The sequence below is a fragment of the Tursiops truncatus genome, chromosome 20 (genome assembly GCF_011762595.2).
Source record: "Tursiops truncatus isolate mTurTru1 chromosome 20, mTurTru1.mat.Y, whole genome shotgun sequence".
NCBI classification, from domain to species: Eukaryota; Metazoa; Chordata; class Mammalia; order Artiodactyla; family Delphinidae; genus Tursiops; species Tursiops truncatus.
Window position 1 is genome coordinate 40,467,744 of NC_047053.1, and position 19,647 is coordinate 40,487,390.

General features: G+C 55.5%; 2 protein-coding genes and 1 long non-coding RNA gene across 11 annotated transcripts; 2 read left to right on the top strand and 1 right to left on the bottom strand.

Annotated features, from left to right (window-relative positions):
• The first annotated feature begins 1,554 nt into the window (after positions 1-1,554).
• On the top strand, positions 1,555-5,685 carry TMUB2 (transmembrane and ubiquitin like domain containing 2). 5 transcript variants are annotated; one of them, XM_019939475.3, is made up of 4 exons: positions 1,578-1,657; positions 2,251-2,324; positions 3,625-4,173; positions 4,426-5,685. In XM_019939475.3, exons 2-4 carry the CDS (start codon positions 2,290-2,292, stop codon positions 4,790-4,792), a joined length of 951 nt encoding a protein of 316 aa, XP_019795034.1. In that variant the 5' UTR covers positions 1,578-1,657; positions 2,251-2,289; the 3' UTR covers positions 4,793-5,685. The 5 variants fall into 5 exon arrangements, with proteins under 5 accessions (XP_019795035.1, XP_019795034.1, XP_073653203.1 ...); XM_033846725.2 differs by lacking the exon at positions 1,578-1,657 and adding an exon at positions 1,667-1,711; XM_019939474.3 differs by lacking the exon at positions 1,578-1,657 and adding an exon at positions 1,733-1,911.
• Positions 5,686-5,763: 78 nt separating this feature from the next.
• ATXN7L3 (ataxin 7 like 3) lies at positions 5,764-13,798 on the bottom strand. 5 transcript variants are annotated; one of them, XM_033846719.2, is made up of 13 exons: positions 13,189-13,798; positions 11,722-11,832; positions 11,291-11,423; positions 10,916-11,087; positions 10,627-10,724; positions 10,419-10,441; positions 10,047-10,113; positions 9,809-9,894; positions 9,422-9,490; positions 9,109-9,152; positions 8,762-8,833; positions 8,511-8,668; positions 5,764-8,397 (listed from the first exon to the last, which is right to left on the bottom strand). In XM_033846719.2, exons 2-13 carry the CDS (start codon positions 11,770-11,772, stop codon positions 8,249-8,251), a joined length of 1,122 nt encoding a protein of 373 aa, XP_033702610.1. In that variant the 5' UTR covers positions 11,773-11,832; positions 13,189-13,798; the 3' UTR covers positions 5,764-8,248. The 5 variants fall into 5 exon arrangements, with proteins under 5 accessions (XP_033702610.1, XP_033702613.1, XP_033702614.1 ...); XM_033846722.2 differs by having other exon boundaries at positions 10,047-10,092; positions 13,189-13,796; XM_033846723.2 differs by having other exon boundaries at positions 9,809-9,837; positions 13,189-13,678.
• On the top strand, positions 12,107-19,621 carry LOC141277281 (uncharacterized). The gene is made up of 3 exons (XR_012328371.1): positions 12,107-12,440; positions 12,524-12,618; positions 15,183-19,621. It is a non-coding gene; the product is annotated as an uncharacterized lncRNA (long non-coding RNA).
• The last annotated feature ends 26 nt before the right edge of the window (positions 19,622-19,647 follow it).

Below are 19,647 nucleotides of genomic sequence, written 5' to 3' on the forward strand. Positions count from 1 at the left end.
GCCCCGGTCCGGGAGGATCCCGCGTGCCGCGGAGCGGCTGGGCCCGTGAGCCATGGCCGCTGGGCCTGCGCGTCCGGAGCCTGTGCTCTGCGGCGGGAGAGGCCACAACGGTGAGAGGCTCGCGTACTGCAAAAAAAAAAAAAAAGGTTAAAATGGTAAATTTCATGTATATTTTACCACAATAAGAAAAGACTGAAAAAGAAAAAAAGAAGCCGGACACCAAAGAGTACATACTGTTTGATTCCACTTATACAAAATACAAAAACAGAAAACTATGGTGACAGAAATCATAGTAGTGACTACTCTTTGCAAGTTAGTGGCGAAGAGGCCTGAAGGGCAGTTCTGGGGTCATTTTCTATTTCTTTCTTTCTTTATTTTTGGCTGCATTGGGTCTTTGTTGCTGCGCACGGGCTTTCTCTAGTTGTGGCGAGCGGGGGCTACTCTTCCTTGCGGTGCGCGGGCTTCTCATTGCAGTGATTTCTCTTGTTGGGGAGCACGGGCTCTAGGCGCACGAGCTTCTGTAGTTGTGGCACGCGGGCTCAGTAGTTGTGGCACGTGGGCTCAGTAGTTGTCGCTCGTGGGCTCTAGAGCACAGGCTCAGTAGTTGTGGCGCACGGGCTTAGTTGCTCCGCGGCAAGAGGCATCTTCCTGGACCAGGGCTCGAATCCGTGTCGACTGCATCGGCAGGAGGATTCTTAACCATTGTACCACCAGGGAAGCCCTCATTTTCTATTTCTTGATCTGAGTCCTGTTTCCACCGATGTGTTCAGTTGGTGAAAACTAACGAGCTCTTCGCTTTTGAGTTTTCCCGTCAGCATTATTTACACTTCAATCAATAGTTCACCGGAAAACAACAGCAAAAACCCCAAAACGTCTTTAGAACAAATTTTAATTTCAAAAATCCGGATAAATTCTTGTAAATTCTTGTAAGCTGAACCTTTTTTCCCTGTCTTTCTTGGGGCTCCTGCTTTTCCTGTGTCCTAAGCCTGCAATGAATCTGTGCCTTCTTTTGAAATGCTTTCTTGCCTTATTTACCAAGGTTCCACACTACCTGGGGCCGCATTCTCGGAGCACCGGCTGGTGACTAAATTGTCTCCTTGTCTGTCATCTCGACTAGCCCTGAGTTGGGCTCTTTGAGATCAGAAAGACCAGTCCCGGCTGATTCCGCTAACCCGGAGCTCAGTGCGCGTTGCAGAGCAGTAGTAAATCCAATCAGCCCGGGAGGCTGGGAGCAAGGCCGGAAGAAAAAGGCTGCGAAGAGGAAAGCGCCGCTCTGGTCTGCCCAGCGGTGCCAGCCCGCTCGGACATCCAGACGCGAAGTCACACCCCTTGCCCAAGCACCTCCCGTAACTCCCTCCTGGCCCCGCCCCTCATCCATGGGCTCCTTAGGCCCCGCCCACCAGGCGTGGCCTTGCCCCGGGAGGGCCAGGATCCCGCCAACTATAACTCCGCCCCTCCTTCCGCTGAGAAACCTGTCCCTTTTATTTAAAGAATACGTTTACGTCAGCCCGCTTTACGTAGCTTGTCGTCATCAGTGCAAGGCGCGGAGGCGGAACTTCCTGTCTCTGGTTCTAACAGCTTCCGGGAGAAGCCGGAAGAGCCCGGACCCTGGACAGAATCAGGGCTAGCCAGCCCCTCCCCCGGCCTCTACAGAAAGGTGAGTCCACGGGCCGTCTTGGCGAAGTCAAAACACTTAGTCTGGCCGCTTCAGGTGAGGATCTCCTTCCTTATCCAGGCACAGTACCGGTCCAGATCCCCTTTAATTTCCCATGTTCCCCCGCGTACTCAAGCCCCGCCCCCAGTCTCCCGGCCCCGCCCCGAAGTGTGAGGGGTGTGGATGGTTTGTGAACCCCTCACCTGACTCTACCCGTCGCGGGCTGGGAGAAGCGGGTTTGGCCACAGCGGCCGGAGGTGGGTGGGCCCACGGACTCCTCTCCAGCGCCGCGGGAATAGGACCGCCCAAACGCGGAGCCTTCGCGTCAGAAAAGGCAGGATCGGGGACCCCTCCTCACCGCGCCGTCAGGGTCGCTCACAGGTTGAGGAGCGAGCAAAGAGGCCTCTGAGGAGGGAGACCTGGGGTCCTGCCCAGTCCCTCCCCTCGAAAGTTCCCTGTGCCTGTGCTAGTCGTTTTTGCCTCTGTTCGCCGCAGTTTCCTTTTCTTTAAATCAGGGTTAATGCCGTTAACCTTCTTACCATTAGGGGTTAGTTGTGGGAGTGATAAATGACTGCTACTGTTTGTTTACTGAACAGTTGCAATGTGCCAGGCACTGTGCTAAGTATTTTGCTTCGATGATTTCCCGTCATCTTCAAAACAACCTTATGAGGTAGGTACTATTTTTAACCCCATTTTACTGATGAGAACGCTGAGTCTCTGAGAAAATTGTTTGAGGTTACAGAGCTAGTAAGAGGCAAAGGGGGTTATAGTTAGTTTGGGAGTTTTTTTGTTTGTTGTTTCTCCTGATCCCAGGGCCCACGTACTAAATAAGGATGTGAAAAGTATTCAGATGTTGATATGTTCCGCAGTGTTCTTTGAGCAGCTACTGTGGGGTTATGCTGGGCACTACGGTACATGGAGAAATACATGTGAACCTTATCTTCCAGGAGTCTAGTAGAGAGATGGACTGGTAGATAAGTATAATGAAGTTTTATAGGTGCTGTGAGAATAGTCTGGTAATGATAATCATCAGACTGGATTTGCCCAGGGACAGCTTTGAAAGCAGCAGATTCTCTAAGGGAAAGAGTAGGTACTCCAAGGAGCAAGCAGATATCCTTTCTACCTTTCTAAGAAACTGCCGAGGGAGAACACAGGACAGGAGGGGAGATTGTGATATGCATTGTGAGAGCCATTTTGGAATCTTGTCCGAATCACTTCTATGCAGGTAGTGGTTTTGCATTTGTGAGCCTACAGTGACCCAGGAGGGTGGTCCTTCTGGTGTCTGTTCTGCTTTGCTGCCCGAAGAATTTCGGAGGAGGCAGACACAATGTCCGCTGCATAGTGTCTGTTGATGGCCCCTCCTGGGCTGTCCCTTTGGGTTGGTCTGACTTTGCTTTTGATAAATTAATTTTCTTTGGCTCTTGACATCTGGACGTAGATCCGTGACCGTGAATGAGACTGAGTTCAAATGACACAATCTGGCAAGAGTGGCTGCGCTGTGCCTTCAAAGGGGCCCCAAATAAAATACTCCGGGCTTTTTTGGCTTCTCTGAAGCCACCTTGGAGGCATCTCAGGGGGGGCATAGTTGCTTTACCAATAGATAAAAATCCTAGAGAAACTCAGGGCTCACAGAAGCAAATGTTTTCCCCACCTGCCAAAAAAGCAACGAACAGTAACAGCAGCAGCAGCAGCAACAAAGCTGTAAGGTTTTCCTGATGATCCGTGCTTACTCGGGGGGTGGGAGTGTGAGAGAGGAAGGGCGTGGAACCTGAAAGCCAGCGTTTCAGGTTAGAGGCAAGGGGTAAGTCCTTAGCTGTAGATTGGGGGTCCAGAGTTCGGAAGGTCTGTGTCTCTACAGGACACTGAACTCCATTTTCTTTCGGGGCTGGGTCAGTTAGAGCCTACACAAACAGGAAACCTGCTTGCGACCCCTCATGCCCTGCTGATGCTGTCCCCCTTTGTTCCCGCAGTGTGGACCCAGTCAGCAGCCAGGCCATGGAGCTCTCTGATGTCACCCTTATTGAGGGTGTGGGTAATGAGGTGACTGTGGTGGCAGGTGTGGCGGTGCTGATTCTAGCCTTGGTCCTAGCTTGGCTCTCTACCTACGTAGCCGACAGCGGTAGCAGCCAGCTCCTGGGCACTATTGTGTCAGCTGGCGACACATCCGTCCTCCACCTGGGGCATGTGGACCATCTGGTGGCGGGCCAAGTCACCCCAGAGCCAACCGAACTCCCACATCCATCAGAGGGTAATGATGAGAAGGCTGAAGAGGCTGGCGAAGGTGGGGGAGACTCCACAGGGGAACCCGGAGCTGGGGGTGGTATTGAGCCCAGCCTTGAGCATCTGCTTGACATCCAAGGCCTGCCCAAAAGACAAGCGGGCCCGGGGAGCAGCGGTCCAGAGGTGCCCCAGAGATCTGAGGATAGCGCCTGCCTCATCAATGTGCGGCTCAAATTCCTCAACGACACCGAGGAGCTGGCTGTGGCCAGGCCAGAGGATACTGTGGGTGCTCTGAAGAGGTAGGTGGGCTGGGAAGTGGGAGGCTGCTTGCACCCCATGCCCCCAGCCCTTGGTCTTCTCGGAGGAGGCTGATACAGACGTGGGAGCAGCAGGGAAGCGTCAGGTGCGGCCCTTACAGGGCGGGTGGGGGAGTACTTCCTTAGAAAGCCACCCTGCAGTTTCCCCCCAGTGCCTTGCTTTGTTGGTCCAGGCCTTCCAGCCTTCTCATTCCTTGCCCTCTGTCTGTCCTTCTGTCTGTCTCATCCTTACAGTAAATACTTCCCTGGACAAGAAAGCCAGATGAAACTGATCTACCAGGGCCGCCTGCTGCAGGACCCAGGCCGCACACTGCGTTCCCTGAACATTACCGACAACTGTGTGATTCACTGTCACCACTCACCCCTTGGGTCAGCTGTTCCAGGCCCCTCGGCCTCCCTGGCCCCCTCTTCAGCCACTGAGCCGCCCAGCCTCGGCGTCAGTGTGGGCAGCCTCATGGTGCCTGTGTTTGTGGTGCTGTTGGGTGTGGTCTGGTACTTCCGTATCAATTACCGTCAGTTCTTCACAGCACCTGCCACTGTCTCCCTGGTGGGGGTCACTGTCTTCTTCAGCTTCCTAGTATTTGGGATGTATGGACGATAAGGACCGTAGGGAGAAAATGAAAGGCGTGGTCTTCCTCCTTTATGGCCTCCCCCCTTTCCTGGCCAGAGCTGGGCCCAAGGGCCTGGGAGGGAAGGGTGGAAAGGATGTGGTGGGTCCCCCTCCATAGGACCCAGGAGGCAGGCACGGGGCCTCCCCTTCACGTCCACGAGGGTACAGACATCCCCTCTGTGCAAGCACAACTCAGGTAGAAATGAGAATGTCATCTTCCTTCAATTTTAAGGTCCTGAAGTTCAGAGGTGAGCTGGTGTTCCAGCTCAGTGGGGAGCCTGGGCTCTGAGGATTCCCTCCCAGCCGTGGCCCTAGCTCTTTCCATTATCCTGCATGTCTGCTCCTCAGCCCCCAGGGCTGCCTGTCAGGGCAGTTCAGCATGGCCCCAGCATACTTCTATAGGGAGCCTGGAGTATCTTTCGGTTCCCTCGTGGAATATCCATCTTTCGAGACTGAAATCACATGGGCAGGAGTGAAGTGTCAGCCTTCCCTGTAGGCACCTGGCCACCTCCACCTTCTCCCTTCACCCCGTAGCGGGAATAGGGTGTTCTCTGTGTTCTGGATGGTTTCCAGTGTTCTTTTTCTTTTCAAAGCACTTTGCTTATATTCTTTTTAAAAAAAATAGTCCCTTATAGAGCTCAGTCAGGAAGGGGATTGGGGCACAAAGCCAAGCCCCCAGCATTGGGAGAGGCCGGGCCACAGCTGCTGCTACCCTAGGCCTAAGGCTGTAAGCAAGAGGCAGCTCTGGCCCTCAGCCAGTGTCCTACTCTGCCCAGCTCCAAGGACGAGCTCTGGGTATGGAGCACTGGGCCCCAGGCCCTTGCCTCTGGGGCTCTTGGATGGAGGGCCGTGTCTGTGACTGAATAAAGTTCCATTTTGTGGCCGTGGAGTCTCCTATGACATTGAGAGAACGCTGTTGCTCTGCCCCCAGCAACCCGGGAATGAGGGTGGGTAGGCCGGGCTACCAACGGGAGATGCAGTTTATTTACACCAGCAGCCATGGGGGCAGGGGGAATACACAGCGTTTACAAAGTTAGCTACCTGTACAGGATGGATTACATATGCAAAAATAAAAATCTCAAGACCACAGGACAGCGTGAGCCCCACCCCCCTCCCCCAATGACCCCAGCATGCGGTAATGCCAGGCGGGTGGCCCCTGGGCATGCGGGGGGGAGTGATGCATGGAAGGAAAAGCCACCGGCCATGGAAATTAGTACAGAACCCCCCCACACACACTCAGACACATGATAGAATACAGGGTGGACGACACCTAGCCGGGGTGGGAAGGATGGGAATTGAAACCCACACAGCCTGCTGTTAGAGGGAAGGGAGTGGGGAGCTCCTAGCCCCTGTTCAACTACATGGTAGGGGGGGCACACTCTCCCCGGAAGGAAAGGGGTTTGCTCCCTCAGGGTCTCTGCTGGACCAAGCCCATCTCTTACCCAGCCTGGGCAGGGGGCTCTGCCCTGAGGGCGGGCCAGGGAACAATGGGGAAGTGGATGTGGACAAACCAGTTCCCAAACTACTTCCCACTTCTCCCTCCTCCAACCAGAAGGGGGAAAGGGAGAGGCCAGAGGTGAAAGGGTGTACTTATTAGGGCCTGAGCTGCAGCTGCCTCTCAGAAGGAAGAGTGGCCCGCGGCCTTCCTCCCTTCACCTTCAACCTACTCCCAAGTCTTCATTTGGGAGCAGGCTGGAGGCTGGCTGGGGTCCTCCTTTCCCTCTGGCTCCCCTTAGAGGGAGAAGGCTGTGGAAGAGCGAGAACAGAGGAGCCCAGGCCCCAGGATTTATTCTAACTCCTGCCAAAATTTGGCTTTTTAAAAAATAATCAATTCTTGGGTTAAAAACCAGTTTGTAACCAGGCGTCAGCCACAATCAGAGCCACCCCAGGGGGAGATTGGGGTTCCAGACAGGGTACTACAGCCCTATCTCTTGTTCCCTTAACCCTCTAGGGTCCCTAACCCAAATCAGTCCAACCAGTCCTGGGTACTAGCTACCCAAATGTGGGATGGCTCCTCCTGGGAGGAGGACAGGGGACACGTCCTGCGAGTGCCAGAGAACATGGCTCAGGGTCAACTCCATCCCTGTGTCAGTCAGCTCTGCTCCCCGCCCAGACTGCAGGCCTCCAGCTCGGCTCCTGAGAGCCACGGTGCCCACGTGGAGGTGGGACGATACATCTCTTCAGGATGTAGACCAGGCAGGTGGGCACACTGGCACACAGTCCCACAGAGGGGCACTGTCTAGGCGTGGCACCCCTTCCCCCTCCGCTGACAGCCCCGAGCACAGAGACCACCCTCTCTTCCTGCCCCACTCCTAGCAAGGGGGGAGAAGCAAAAGAGCAGGATTTTCCTCAGAGCCCCAAACCACAAGTACAGAATAAATAACTTAAAAGCGGCTAAGGAAGGGGAAACAGGGCAGGCTTCAGAGGCAGGAGCATCGAGAGAGGAACTGGAGCTGGTCAAGGTTAAAGAGGGGGTGGCAAGCAGCAGTTGGGAACTTGGGCTGCCCTGGTAGGGCAGTGGGGCAGGGTAGGCAGGAGGAACATGGGGCCACCCCAGGAGGGTGAGGCTGGGCCCCTTCCTGGGGCAGGGAATGAGGTAAGAAAACATTTCAAATAAAGCAGCACCGTTCCCTCTCACCTTGGGGCCCCACTCCTCGCCAGCCCTGGGTCAGGGAGGAGAGGTAGGGGGGGAGTCATTTTGATACACAGCTCCCTCTTCCTACCCTCCCCCTGCCCTTGAAGCTGTAGAGGCTGGAGGCCCTTTCCTGGCACCCAACAACAAAAGGACAGCTCCCGCTGCCAAGGAGGCCCATGGGGACTGAGGGGAAAGGGCTGCCCCTGTGAGGGGCAGGGAAGGCGGCGGCAGTTCTGGACGCCTACCTCAGCAGACAGCTCGCTGTGCCTGCCTACCCCTGGGATGGGGGCGTTTGATAGGCTTCTGCTGCACACAGACAGGACACGCCCAGCCCTGCTCCTCAGCTGCAAGCACCGGACCCATTCACATTGCTGAGGGCAGCTGGGGGAGGCCCCCTCCAGGCTCAGCTTCCAACCCACCGCCTCCCGGGTAGCCACGATGCTCCTCGGCAGGGCTTAGTCCAGTTCCTGGGGTGGGGGGCGGCAGTGCCCTGGCACAGTGCCCAGGTCAGGCCCCTGGCCTAGCTGGACATCCAGTAACTCACAGAATAAATAGGAAAACCGCCTCCCCACCGAACTTATGTCCAAGGCATAATATGTCCAGGTCTGAGTCCTGCACGCCGAGGGCTCGTGCTCCTTCGCAGAAGACCCTGACACCCCCCAGGGGTGCATAATTGGATCCTCTGCCTGCCTGGCCCACCAAACTTCCCAAGCCCAAACCCCCAGCAGCCGTCCATTTGCCAGGCTATGCCACCTGGGTGGGGGTCGGGAGGGAGGGCTCTGCTCAGCCAAAGGCTATCCCTTGCACCCGAGTCAGTTGATGTCATCGTAGATGCTGGGCGTCGGGGGTGCCGGAGGCTTTGGCTTTTTCTTCTTGTTGGAGCCCAGGCCAGAGGCAGTCCCTACCAGGCTCAGATGGGATTTCTTTTTCTTGGTTTTCCGTGACTCGGAGCTGTTGGTACCTGAAGAGAAGGAGGCGCGAGGGTTGAGGGCAGGTTCGTGGCAGGGGAACGCAAGGTGCTCCCCGTCCTTGGCTTCGGGCAGAGAGCCCCCGGGGCCCAGCTGTATCACCTACCTAGACCCCATCCCTGATTCTCACTCGTCTTGGAGGAACCTGAATCAGAGGGTGAGAGATCGGAGGAGCCATCCCACTGAAGCCGGCTGATCAGGGCCTGGCTGTCAGTCATGTCAAAGCTGTCATTATCCAGGGAACTCTCGACCTCTGGAAGGACGCTGGAAAGGGAAGAGGCCAGAGAAGGGCTTCAGGGATACCAATCGTCATCCTTAATCTCCACAACCCACCACCTTTCCTGGAGGGTCACTCACGCCGAGGGTCCAAGGAAATAAATCCGCACGGCTCGCCGCTGCTCATCCGTGTGCTGGGGGCAGCGCAGGGACCTGGTGGGGAGAGAATCATCAGACCCTGACAAGGCAGGAAGGGTCTGAGGAATGCAGGTGAAGCCCCTCCCCTCAGCAGAGGTGGGAGGGATGGACAAAGGCAGGGAAGGGATGAACGGAGAGCCCCCAGATTGTGGCCTAAGGCCTGACCATTAGAAGAGGGGAGGGGAAGGGTGGGAGTCCCGCTGCTCAAGTCCAGGGGTACTCCCGACCCGTGTGCCCAGGGTGAGTGTGCAGGAGGGCCCCCTGGCCCTGTTCCTAGGTTCTGAGCTCACCTTGTGCACATCTTCTTGGTGTGTTCAGAAATCACCCCACATTGCTGGAAGAGGAATATAAGCTGAAAGGAGGGATGGAGGAAAGCCTACTCTAGACACTAGACATTCTCTTCTGTACACATGCTAGACTGTAAGCAGAAATGGCCCCAGGGTGTCCACGGCAGACGGCCCCAGACCACCAATGGCCAGGAAGCCTAATTCCAGAGAGAGACCTAGGTGCCCTCACTGCCACGTCAGCAGCCTCTTTCAGGGCCTCAACCACTGCCTGTGGCTCAGCTCGCTCCCGAGGGCCTCCCCTTCCCTGGTCCCTCACCGTGGTGAGCAGGCTACGCAGCTCCTCCGGCCCCAGGGTCTCGTAGCTGATCCCAGTTGAGTTGTTATACTGGGCAAGAACCAGAGGTACAGGTTAGAGAAGGGGCAGCCAAAGAAGGGAGGTTGGGGGGGGGGGTGCAGAATCAGTCCCTCTCATCCCTTCCTAAGTGAGAAGGCCTTAAGACTGCCCAGCAGTTTTCTAACAATCCCTTCCATCCCACCTGCACAGGGGTAAGGGGTTGGGACCTACAGAGAACATACACATGCAAGACCTAAATACCCCATCTAGTGCTTCTGGCTGTCAGCATTCTGATCCCCACTTGTCCAATCCCACGCAACCACAACAAGGACAATGAGAGGGAACCTACAAGGGGCAGCCCCTACTCACCTTAAAAGGATCCGAATTGCTAAGTTCCCCTGAAGAAGAAAAAAGAAGGGGAAGGGTGTTTGATGCAGAGGTACAGACAGAGAACCCTGAAAATAACCAGAGAGGAAGTGGGGGTGACAGAAGGATCACAGGCCCTCCCTCGATACCCCGGCCCGCCCCCCGCGCCCCCCTCTGCCCTCCAGCAATGAGTCCCAGAAGACACAGCTAGAATCACTCCCGTTGTTCCAGCCCCACTTACCATTTTTGTGTTTTAAAGACTTGGATCTTCGAGGGGAATTGGGGTTCTGGAATGGGAGATACCATAGCTTTGGGGAAAGGGTAACGATAAGGGGGAGCCGAGAACCCAGGGAAGGAAAAAAGATTTGACAAAGAAGCATCCTCAAATCCCTACCCTTCCCCATCAGTAAGAGGCCCGTCTACCCAGACTCCCTCCTCCCACCTTCCCCCAAGGCCTCTGCTGCCCTCCTGCCCACCAGACACCCTCATCCCAGAACCCAGAGAGGTACCCAGCGACCTCAGACTTGAGTCAAGACACCCGAGGACTCCCTACCCAAAGGGGAGGGTATGTGTCCTTCGCCCAAATCTCCCTCATGCTTGCCCCAGCTCTCACCTTGTCTGATTTCCTCTTCTTGGCTGTGTAGGACAAAAGGATAAAAGGTAGGGTCACTTTAAGTTCCCAATCTAAGGGCACCTAAAGCAAAGTACAAAGCTACACTCTCCCCCCTCATTCAGGATAACAACTTGTGACTGTTACATACCCAATTCCTGCGAGCCCGCCTCACCCCAATGGCCCCCAAATTCCCCAGATCCCCAAACACCTTTCTTCTCTGAGCCATAGGACCAGTCGTTGTCATTGATGTCATCGTTATCCTCTTGGTCACTCTCAGACTTGTTCATGTTGTTGCTATTGGCAATCCTGCCAAGGGTAGGGAAGAGGAAGGGTCAAGGCTGCCACCTCTCTGCCCCCGACTTCACAGGTAGAGTGGAGCATCTGGGGCCAAGCGTGACCCACCCTCTGTGCCCTACTAATGCCCCTGGAGGGCTACACCATGGGACGGGCTGCAAAAGGTGAGCCGCTCTGGTTCTAGCAGGGGGAGAAGCCCTCACCGGCGGTTGGCGATTCGACTGCTGTTCCGACCCATTCCCAGGCACTTCTCCAGATGGGGAGCAAAACGGGAGGCGGCAATGCTGCGGCTGCAATTGGGGCAAACACACTCCTTGCTCTTCCACTGGTTGAAAACCTGTCCAAAGATGTCCAACCCCGGCTGGTCCACGATCTCTGGGGACAGGAGAGGCGTGTCAATCAGGGCGGGCAGGGGACCCTCACCTCTCGTTCCCACCCATGGCCCCACGGCCTCTTCAAAGCCCCTGCCTAAGCTCACAGGAGCTCCACGTTCTACATGTGGTGCGGCTGCCAGAGAAGGACCCTCCAAGCACTCCCAGGACAGGGCTAGACTGCTCTCCTTCAACCCTGAAGCTCACCAAAATCCTTCATGCTATCAGGGTCCGTGTCGTCCAGGAAGAAATAGCCACACTTGACAGCCCGGTGTACCTCAAAGCAGAATCCCAAACAAGAATCCTCGACCAGGTCCGCGTATATCTCCTGAGCGATGGCCTGGGCCCAGGGGAGAACATCCAGGGTCACAAGAGTCATAGTCCCATGGACTGAAAGCAACTCTCACCAACCAAATCTCCTGCCAATTCGCCCTGGTCAAAAATAATGCTTTCTCTGCCATTTTCCCCATCTTGACTTCGAGTTCTTTCTTCTTCTGGATCCTCGGGCCTTCTTAGCTGGCTATTCCCTTTAAGGAACAAGGCTGACTACCCAAATTCCTCTCTGGTGCGGATACCAGATAAAGTGACGAAGAAACATCAAGAGAAAGAACTGGAGGCACACGTGGGGGAGCCCTCACCTCTAGTTTGCTGTTATCCAGGCCAGACAAAGACATTTCCTCCATTTTCATTTGTAAACTCTTGTGGAGACGGCGCTCTGACTGCTCATAGCACAGCGGGCGGCAACACGGCTGCACACATGGGGGTGGGGGTGTTGGTGTGAGTCCAAGACACCTCTGATGACTGCCACCTCCCCTCCGCACCTCGCTGCCCAGAGCTCGATGGTGGCATCGGGATCTACCTCTCCCTAAAGCCTAGGCTCACTAAGTCTGGATGGTCCTTCAGGGCCTGAAACCCAAGGGCGGCCTAGTCCTTCCCAAGCCTGAACTCAGGCCCTGGACTCTACTGCCAATCAGAGTCTGGGTCTACAGCAGGCAGCAGCTCCCCCCAGGTCCCCAAAACTCGAACCCCTCTTCGATACCCATGGTGCAATGCAGCAGGGGGAGGAGAAGGAACTCTAAGGCCTCAAAGCAAACCCACAGGGTGTGGCAAAGAACTGCACAGACTCCTAAATACACTCCCCTCCCTTCGCTAGGCTCTCCTCAGAGCCACCTCTGCTTTCAGCCAGGATGTCCACTTGGGGGGGTACTGCTACCAAAAGTAGGAATGGCCCTAGGACCCTACAACCTTCACCCCACTCTATCTTCCCTTGCAATAAGCCTGCCACTACAGAAGGGGAGCAGAGCCCACAGAAATCTAGAGCTAAAGGGGCATTTCTAGCCACCATGAGCAAGAGGAGGTAGAGTCCGGTGGGTTGGCAGGCCAAGAGTGGGCACTCCCCTTACCTGTTCTTCTTTTAGATAACCACCCTCCCTCCCTCAGGACCAGCCCGGAAGTCTCTCCAAGAGCCCCAAAGTCCAGGAATCCCCACCAAAGGATTCAGAAACAGCGCCCACAGTCCGGGGCCCCTCTGAACGGTGGGTACGAGTTTAAGGAGCTGCCGGCCTAGAGTGGGGTGGGGACTGACAAATGAGCCGGGGGCACTGGGGAGGGTAGGAGGCCGGGCCTCGGCTCTTCCCCCGTCCCTGCGGCACTGCTGCTGCATCATACCAACTGGGGGGAGGAGAGCCGAGCCGCCGGAGGCCGGCGCCGGTCCGGGACAGACCGACCCTTAGAGAGTGGGCAGAGTGGGACGCGTCCCGGCCCCTCTTCCTCCCCGCCCGCCGACAGCCCCGGCCGGCCGGGGAGAGGAGTCCGGGAGGGTGTCTCTATTGTCCCGGGGGCTGGGGCCTGGCTCCCTAACAAAGGCCCCGCGCCCCCTCCCCGGCCGGCCCTGCCCCGCCCAGGGGGGACCCAGACAGGGGGAGAGCAGGGGGCCCCGGCCGGGCCGGGAAGCCGGGGGAAGCCGGGCGTTTCCGCGGCGGCCCGGGGGGAGGGGAAGGGGCGCTGACCCAGACCTGGGGGGAGGGGGCCCAAGCCCCGCCTCGGGCCCCGCCCCCCGCCCCCCGCAGGCCCCTCCCCCGTCCCCGTCTCCGTCCCGTACTCACCCCGCCCGGGGGGCCGCGCCGGGGCCCGGCGGCCTCTCAGGGCCGCGTCCTCCGGCGGCGGCGGCGGCGGCGGCTGCTCCGGAGCCCCATGTCCGTCGGTCCGTCCTCGCCTCTCCCCGGGGCCCAGGGCCCGGGGCCGGGGGGTCGGGCCGCCCCCCCGCCTCGCCGCCTCACCGGGCGGCCATGGCCCCTTCCCCTCCCTTCTCGTCCCGTCGCCGCCTCCTCCTCCTCACCTCACCCCGCCCGCGCGCAGTCCGCGCGCCGTCCGCGCGCCCCTCCCCCCGCCCCCCACTCCAGCCCGCCTCTCCCGGGCGGGGGGTGCGGCGCGAGCCCGGAGCGCGCGCGCGTGCCGCGACCGGAGGATGGATGGATGGAGCGAGCGAGAACGCGAGCGTGCGCGCGCGCGCCCCTCTCCCCCCTCCCTTCGCGCGGGCGCGAGGCCAAGCGCGAGCGCGCTCCAACCTCCTCCTCTTCCTCCTCCCGCCCCTCCTCAACACCCCGCCCCCGCCCTCCCTTCCTCTTCCTTCTTTCGCTTTCGCGCGCCCAGCGACTGCTCGCGCCTGCTAGAAGGGCCCGAGCGCGTGCATCTGCCCCGCGGCCGCAGCTCGGCAGCATTTGCTCCAGGGGGCGGGGACCGGGCGGGGAGGAGGGGCGCCACGCCGCCGTCCAAAGTACCGGCGGACGGGGACGGGGGCGGGGAGATGGGCGGGGCCTTCGGGAGCCACCTCGGCCAATTGCCGTCTCGCCCCGGCCCGGCCGGCCCAATAGGATGGCGGTGGGTGGAGCGGCGTTCAAGGTGAGGTGCGCGGTGCGCTGGGGGCGGAGACGTTGTGCCGTCCCGGCCGGCTCCGGGGCGGGGGCAGCGGGTGGCGTCGAAAGAGAGCGCCGGCTCCCAGCCGAGCCTGGGACGCCTTCCGGCCCAGGTTCCCCCGCCCTTCCCTCCGGGCTCCCGGCTCTTTTTCCCCCCAGCGCTCCCACCCCGGAGTTCACCCTGAAGCGTGCAGTCGCTTCTGTGAAGAGGCCAGAGTTGAAGTGGGACGCAGCAACTCAGGCCAGAAAACCTGAAGGGGGCTCGTCCGAGCCTCGGTTCCCCGTGTTCCTGGGCGGGTCTCAGCCCACTCCAGGCCTGAGAACCAACAGACGCCCGAGATGAGGGTCCTCCGCTGAGGGCAGAGGCCGAGCTGTGCCAGTCTGAGCGGAGCGCCCTCCCCGCCGTCATCCTAATTTAGATCCCACACCTGCTCGCCTTTCCTGCTTCCGGAACCCACGCTGGACCGCCCCCCCCCCCCCTCCTCTCCACAGCTTGCCAGTCAGTGGCCAGACCCTTACTCCGACTCAGTTCTACTCTCCAGTGTGTGCCCATATCCGCGCGCTCTCACAGTCCCTCTTCTGGAGCAAAGGGCCTTTCCCAGCCGCAGTAGATGCTTAGACTGGCGCTTCCATCTCAGTTACTCTCTGTGTCTGGAGTCCTAAAACGGGTATATGACAGCCCTCTTCCTTCAGAAGATGAGATTAAATGAGGAAAGTCTTAAATCACATACTTTGGGGCCATCACTGATTCTTTAGTCTTCAGCAAGCATTTATAGAGGCAGTAGTCCTAAGTGGTTAAGACCAGGAATCATCTGAATTTAAATCTGTGGACTTGACAAACGAACTTGAGCAAACGAGCTCTCTGTTGCCCCAGTTTACACTGTTGTCACCGGGTATAATGATAGTACCTATCTCATTAGGTTGTTGTGGGGATTGACAAGTCAGTGCCTGAGAAACTCGGCTCAGTGTGCTGAGCTGTTACTCTTACGGTGCGCTGTTAAGAATTCTTATGGTGCATCCGTGCTGGGATGCAAAAATAAAATAAGACAGTTACACTTCCTCAAGAAGTTCACAATTTGTGGGGTAAACAGACCTGTAGGAAAATAATTGCCAGTGTAATAAGAATAAGAGAGCTCGGGACTTCCCTGGTGGCTCAGTGGTTAAGAATCCTCTTGCCGGTGCAGGGGACACGGGTTCGAGCCCTGGTCCGGGAAGATCCCACATGCTGCGGAGCAACTAAGCCCGTGCGCCACAACTACTGAGCCTGTGCTCTAGAGCCCGCGAGCCACAACTACTGAAGCCCGCCCGCCTACAGCCCGTGCTCCGCAACAAGAGAAGCCACAGCAATGAGAAGCCCACGCACCACAATGAAGAGTAGCCCCCTCTCACTGCAACTAGAGAAAGCCTGCGTGCAGCAACGAAGACCCAATGCATCCAAAAATAAATAAATTTATTAAAAAAAAAAAAAGTGAAGTGCCCAGGAGTCTGGGCACTGGCTGGAACATAGGAATATATGGGGAAATAGCAGGAAGTAAGCAGGGCAGACCATGCAGGACTAAGGGTATGCTGAGGAGTCTGCGGGCTTTAACCCTACAGGCTGTGAGGAGTCCTCAAGGGGAACTGTTTGACTTGCATTTTAAGTAGATCACTCTGGAATGTGGAGTCTGGATAGCTTAGAAGTAGTAGGTTTTTGTTATAGCTTGAGATGTGTGGGGTAAAGGAGAGAGAGACCCTGAATACATCGTTAACCAAGATGGGGAACTCTGAGGAGGAGATGTGAGGATACAGGACAATGACAAGTTCAGTCTGAGATATGTTGGAGTTACTGTGGAATCAGCTGGTGGAGACTCTCAGAAGGTGTTTGAACTTGAGTCTAGAGCAAAGTAGTGAGGCCAGGACTAAAGGTGTCTCCACAGTGTGAATCAGGAATTCTCCACTCCGATGACCCTGATCTGTTTCTTAGTCTCGGAATATGGGCAATACATCCTGCCCCAAGGAATTTACATATGCCCAGGAAGCCTTCCTATCTCCTCCCTGTTTACCTAAATCCTTCCTCACTTCACCCCTGGCCACCCTCACAAGAAACTCCTTTAAAACTGGATTGTACTATTCATTTGGCACTTGGCCTGAGCAGTCTGTGGTGGTGACCTCTTTGGGCACGTGCCCGGTCTCCACAGTTAGCACCAGTCAATAAACACTAAGGACTACACTGGTCCAGGCTCTGGGCGAAGTGCAGTGAGCCAGAGAGACACACAGACCTTGTCCTAGTGGGGCTTACAGCCCAGCAAAGCCTGAAGTGGAAGAAAGATCGAATGTGAAGGCATCCAGGCTGCTGAAGAAACAAATGCATAGAGATCTTTTAGTCAGGGGGTCAGGGGAGGCTCCCTGGAGGAAGTGGTCTTTTAAGTGGAGCCCTGAATGAACTAGGAAGAGAGGTGAAGAGGAACATTCTAGGCAGAGGGAATGGTTATGTGTACAGGCAGAATGTGGGAAGAGAGTGTAGTGTGTTTGAATCTTGGATGGCTTGTGTAGCTGGAGTTGGGCAGAGAGGACAGCAAGGGCACCAGATCCCCAGGGCATTGTGGGCCCTATTTATTCCCTCATTCAACAAATACTGCCTTTTTTTTTTTTCTTTTGGCTGCATTGCACAGCATGTGGGATCTTAGTTCCCTGACCAGAGATCGAACCTGCGTCCCCTGCAGTGCAAGCACAGAATCTTAACCACTGGACCGCCGGGGAAGTCCCTCAACAAATAATTCTTGACTGTAAAATGTATGCCAGGCACTTTTAGGTGCTGGGATTACTGTAATGAATGAACAGATACGTTGCCTTCTACTTGGAGAGATAGACAATGAACAAGTAAACAGATAAGAAACAAGGAGATGTAGAAGAAGGCCTCTCTAGAGAGGGTGGTCAGGGAAGGCCTGTGAGGTGACATTTGAGCTTAAGTCTGAAGAATGGGAAAAACAAGCTATCTGTAGTGTTGGGGGAATGGCATTTTGGGTAGAGAAAACAAGTGCAAAGGTCCTGTGGTAGGCATGTTTGAGGAACAAAAGACAGATCCCTTGGCTCGATCCTTGTGAGTGATTAGGAAGAGTGGAGTGAGAGAAGGGAGAGGGGAAACAAGGGTTAGGCCTTTTAGGGTCATTGTAAGACAAGGAGTTGTAAGTGTAAGGTCATCAGATTTGTTTTAAAAAGATAGTTTTGGTTGCTGTGTGCAGAATGGACTGTAGGGGGCAAGAGAGCAAGCAGGAAGACCAGTTTTAGGTCTTCGCAGAAGTTGAGCAATGGTGATGGCCTGAAGAGGATGGGGATGGAAGCAGGTAGACAGATTTGAGAGAGATACGGGAAATGGAACGGACGGGTCTAGGTGAGCGAATTTCACCTCCTTTCACTAAGAGATGAAATAGGGAGCGAGGACTTAAGGATGATACACTGATTTCTAGATTGAATGACCAGATAGTTAGTGATCATCTGGGGTCTTGAGGTATGAGGTGCCTGCAAGATATCCCAAAGGATACACTGAAGTCTGTACGGGTCTGCAGCTTGGAAGAGCGGTCTCTATAGAGACCACCTTTTGGAATGGTTACTATGGGTGATAACTGGGGGTTCATAGAGTGACTTGAACACCTAGGATAGAATGAGGAGGAGGTAGGACTTCCCCTGGTGGCACAGTGGATAAGACTCCATGCTCCCAATGCAGGGGGCCTGGGTTCGATCCCTGGTCAGGGAACTAGATCCCACATGCATGCTGCAACTAAGCGTTCACATGCCTCAACTAAGGAGCCCACGTGTCACAACTCAGGAGCCCATGTGCTGCAACTAAGGAGCCCACCTGCCACAGCTAAGACCCCACACAACCAAATAAGTAAATAAAATAAATATTAAAGAAATAAAATCAATCCCTTATTTATTAAAAAAAAAAAAAAGAATGAGGAGGAGTGGATGCCAGCAGAGTAGACCAAGAAGTCAAGAGACAGGCAAGTGGGACTTCCCTGGTGGTCCAGTGGTTAAGACTCCACACTCCCAATGCATGAGGCCCAGGTTCAATCCCTGGTCAGGGAAGTAGATCCCACATGCCGCAACTAAGAATCCACATGCCACAACTAAAAGATCCCTTGTGCCGCAACTAAGACCCAGAGCAGCCAAATTAAATTTTTAAAAAAAGAGACAGACAAGTGTCCACTGGGTGTAACTGATGAACATGTTGGTGACCTCAGCGAGTCACCTCAGGGCAATAGTGGGTGGGAGGTGAGGAAATGGGAGACCATGAGGGGCAAGGAGCTTTTCAGAAGTTTGGCCAAGAGTGAGAGAGGGGTGTGGGGTGAAGGGAGAGGTCTTAGATGGCCCTGGGTCGTTAGCCCTTGGTGGTTGCAGGAACCCAGCCAAGGCTTGTGGAGGGAAGGCTGTCTTCCTTAACATCAGGGAGCAAGTCATCTCAGCCCAGCCCACTTCCCATCAGAGGTCTGGGTCATTAGGAAAGTCATTCCTAACCCTGGTGAGGCTGAGGGCTCAAGGTGGGAGGGTTACCCCAACTCCCAAAGATAAGCCCTTGCATGACCATGGTGAACACCCCTGACCCTAATGGTTCATTCATCACCTCTGTTTTTCAAGGCAGTGCATTCCAGGAGAAAATAATGTATCTGTTTCCCAAATTCTCAGGCCTTAGTGGTCTGACAACCCGAGGTGAACAAACTGAATTGAGAAAGTACAAGAACAGTAGCACGAAACAATGTGAAGGCAGGCTGCCTACGGAATCGTCAGGGATGAGGAAGATGGTTCTAGAAAGAAGGGGCAAACAAGCTGGCTTCAAGGGTCTTTCCACATTGAGACTGTCGGTCGCCCCTGTCTCTACTCGCCCTTCATTGAGTCCAGTGATCAGACAGCAGTCAAATCTTTGTTTTTTACTTTATTGTACAAAAAAAGGGAAAACAAAACTTCCACAGTTGGCCTTCAGCTTAGGCAGACACCTCTAAGCCATTCCCTCCCACCTCCCATGATGCAAATTCAAGTTGCAGTTGTTGAAACCTACAAAAACACTTCTTAAATATTAGGAAAAAACCGGGAGGTGGGGTGGGAGTGAGGGTCCTCCCATCCCAGCCGTCCCATCCCAGTGCCAAAATGCACCGAGTCACCTCTCACAGCACTAACTCCCCCACCACCACAGCCCTGTTCGTACTGTAAGAATTTTTCAAATTTTAAAACAGGAAAAAAAAAAAAAGTGCCCCATTCAAAGTTGTTTTTAAATGAAAACACATTCTGCTAAAAGAACAGCGCAGGGGCACTCAGGGTAATGGGGTTCTTTGCAGGGGCTCTTGGGAAGAAATAGAACCTTACGGACCCCTGTACCTAATTCCAGGATCCGGACAAAGGGGAGTAGGAGTGGGGAGTGTCCCTCCCTAGCCACCCCCTCCCCCCCACAGCACCATGGCTAAGGCAAAGCAGATGGTCTGCCTTCCTCTGGGAAGGGGACCTACCTTTCCCATCCCACCTCCTAGGTAGAGTTCCCATTCTTCCCCATCCCTTGGCTTCCATTTGGAGGGGAAGGTGGAAATGCACAAAGCCCCAATTAAATAGGTCACTGATGTGATTGTTTTTTTTTAAAAAGAGAGAAGCCAAAATTTAATAAAAAACAAACCAACAAAAATT

Excerpts from the sequence above, each read along its gene's own strand:
- TMUB2 (XM_019939475.3), top strand. The coding sequence starts at position 2,290 with ATGATTTCCCGTCATCTTCAAAACAACCTTATGAG. Across the intron at positions 2,325-3,624 it reads CTTCAAAACAACCTTATGAG|TGTGGACCCAGTCAGCAGCC; the intron begins GTAGGTACTATT and ends TTGTTCCCGCAG. Across the intron at positions 4,174-4,425 it reads ACTGTGGGTGCTCTGAAGAG|TAAATACTTCCCTGGACAAG; the intron begins GTAGGTGGGCTG and ends TCATCCTTACAG.
- ATXN7L3 (XM_033846719.2), bottom strand. The coding sequence starts at position 11,772 with ATGAAAATGGAGGAAATGTCTTTGTCTGGCCTGGATAACAGCAAACTA. Across the intron at positions 11,088-11,290 it reads TGATAGCATGAAGGATTTTG|AGATCGTGGACCAGCCGGGG; the intron begins GTGAGCTTCAGG and ends TCCTGTCCCCAG. Across the intron at positions 8,669-8,761 it reads TATTTCCTTGGACCCTCGGC|CGTCCTTCCAGAGGTCGAGA; the intron begins GTGAGTGACCCT and ends TTCCCTTTCCAG.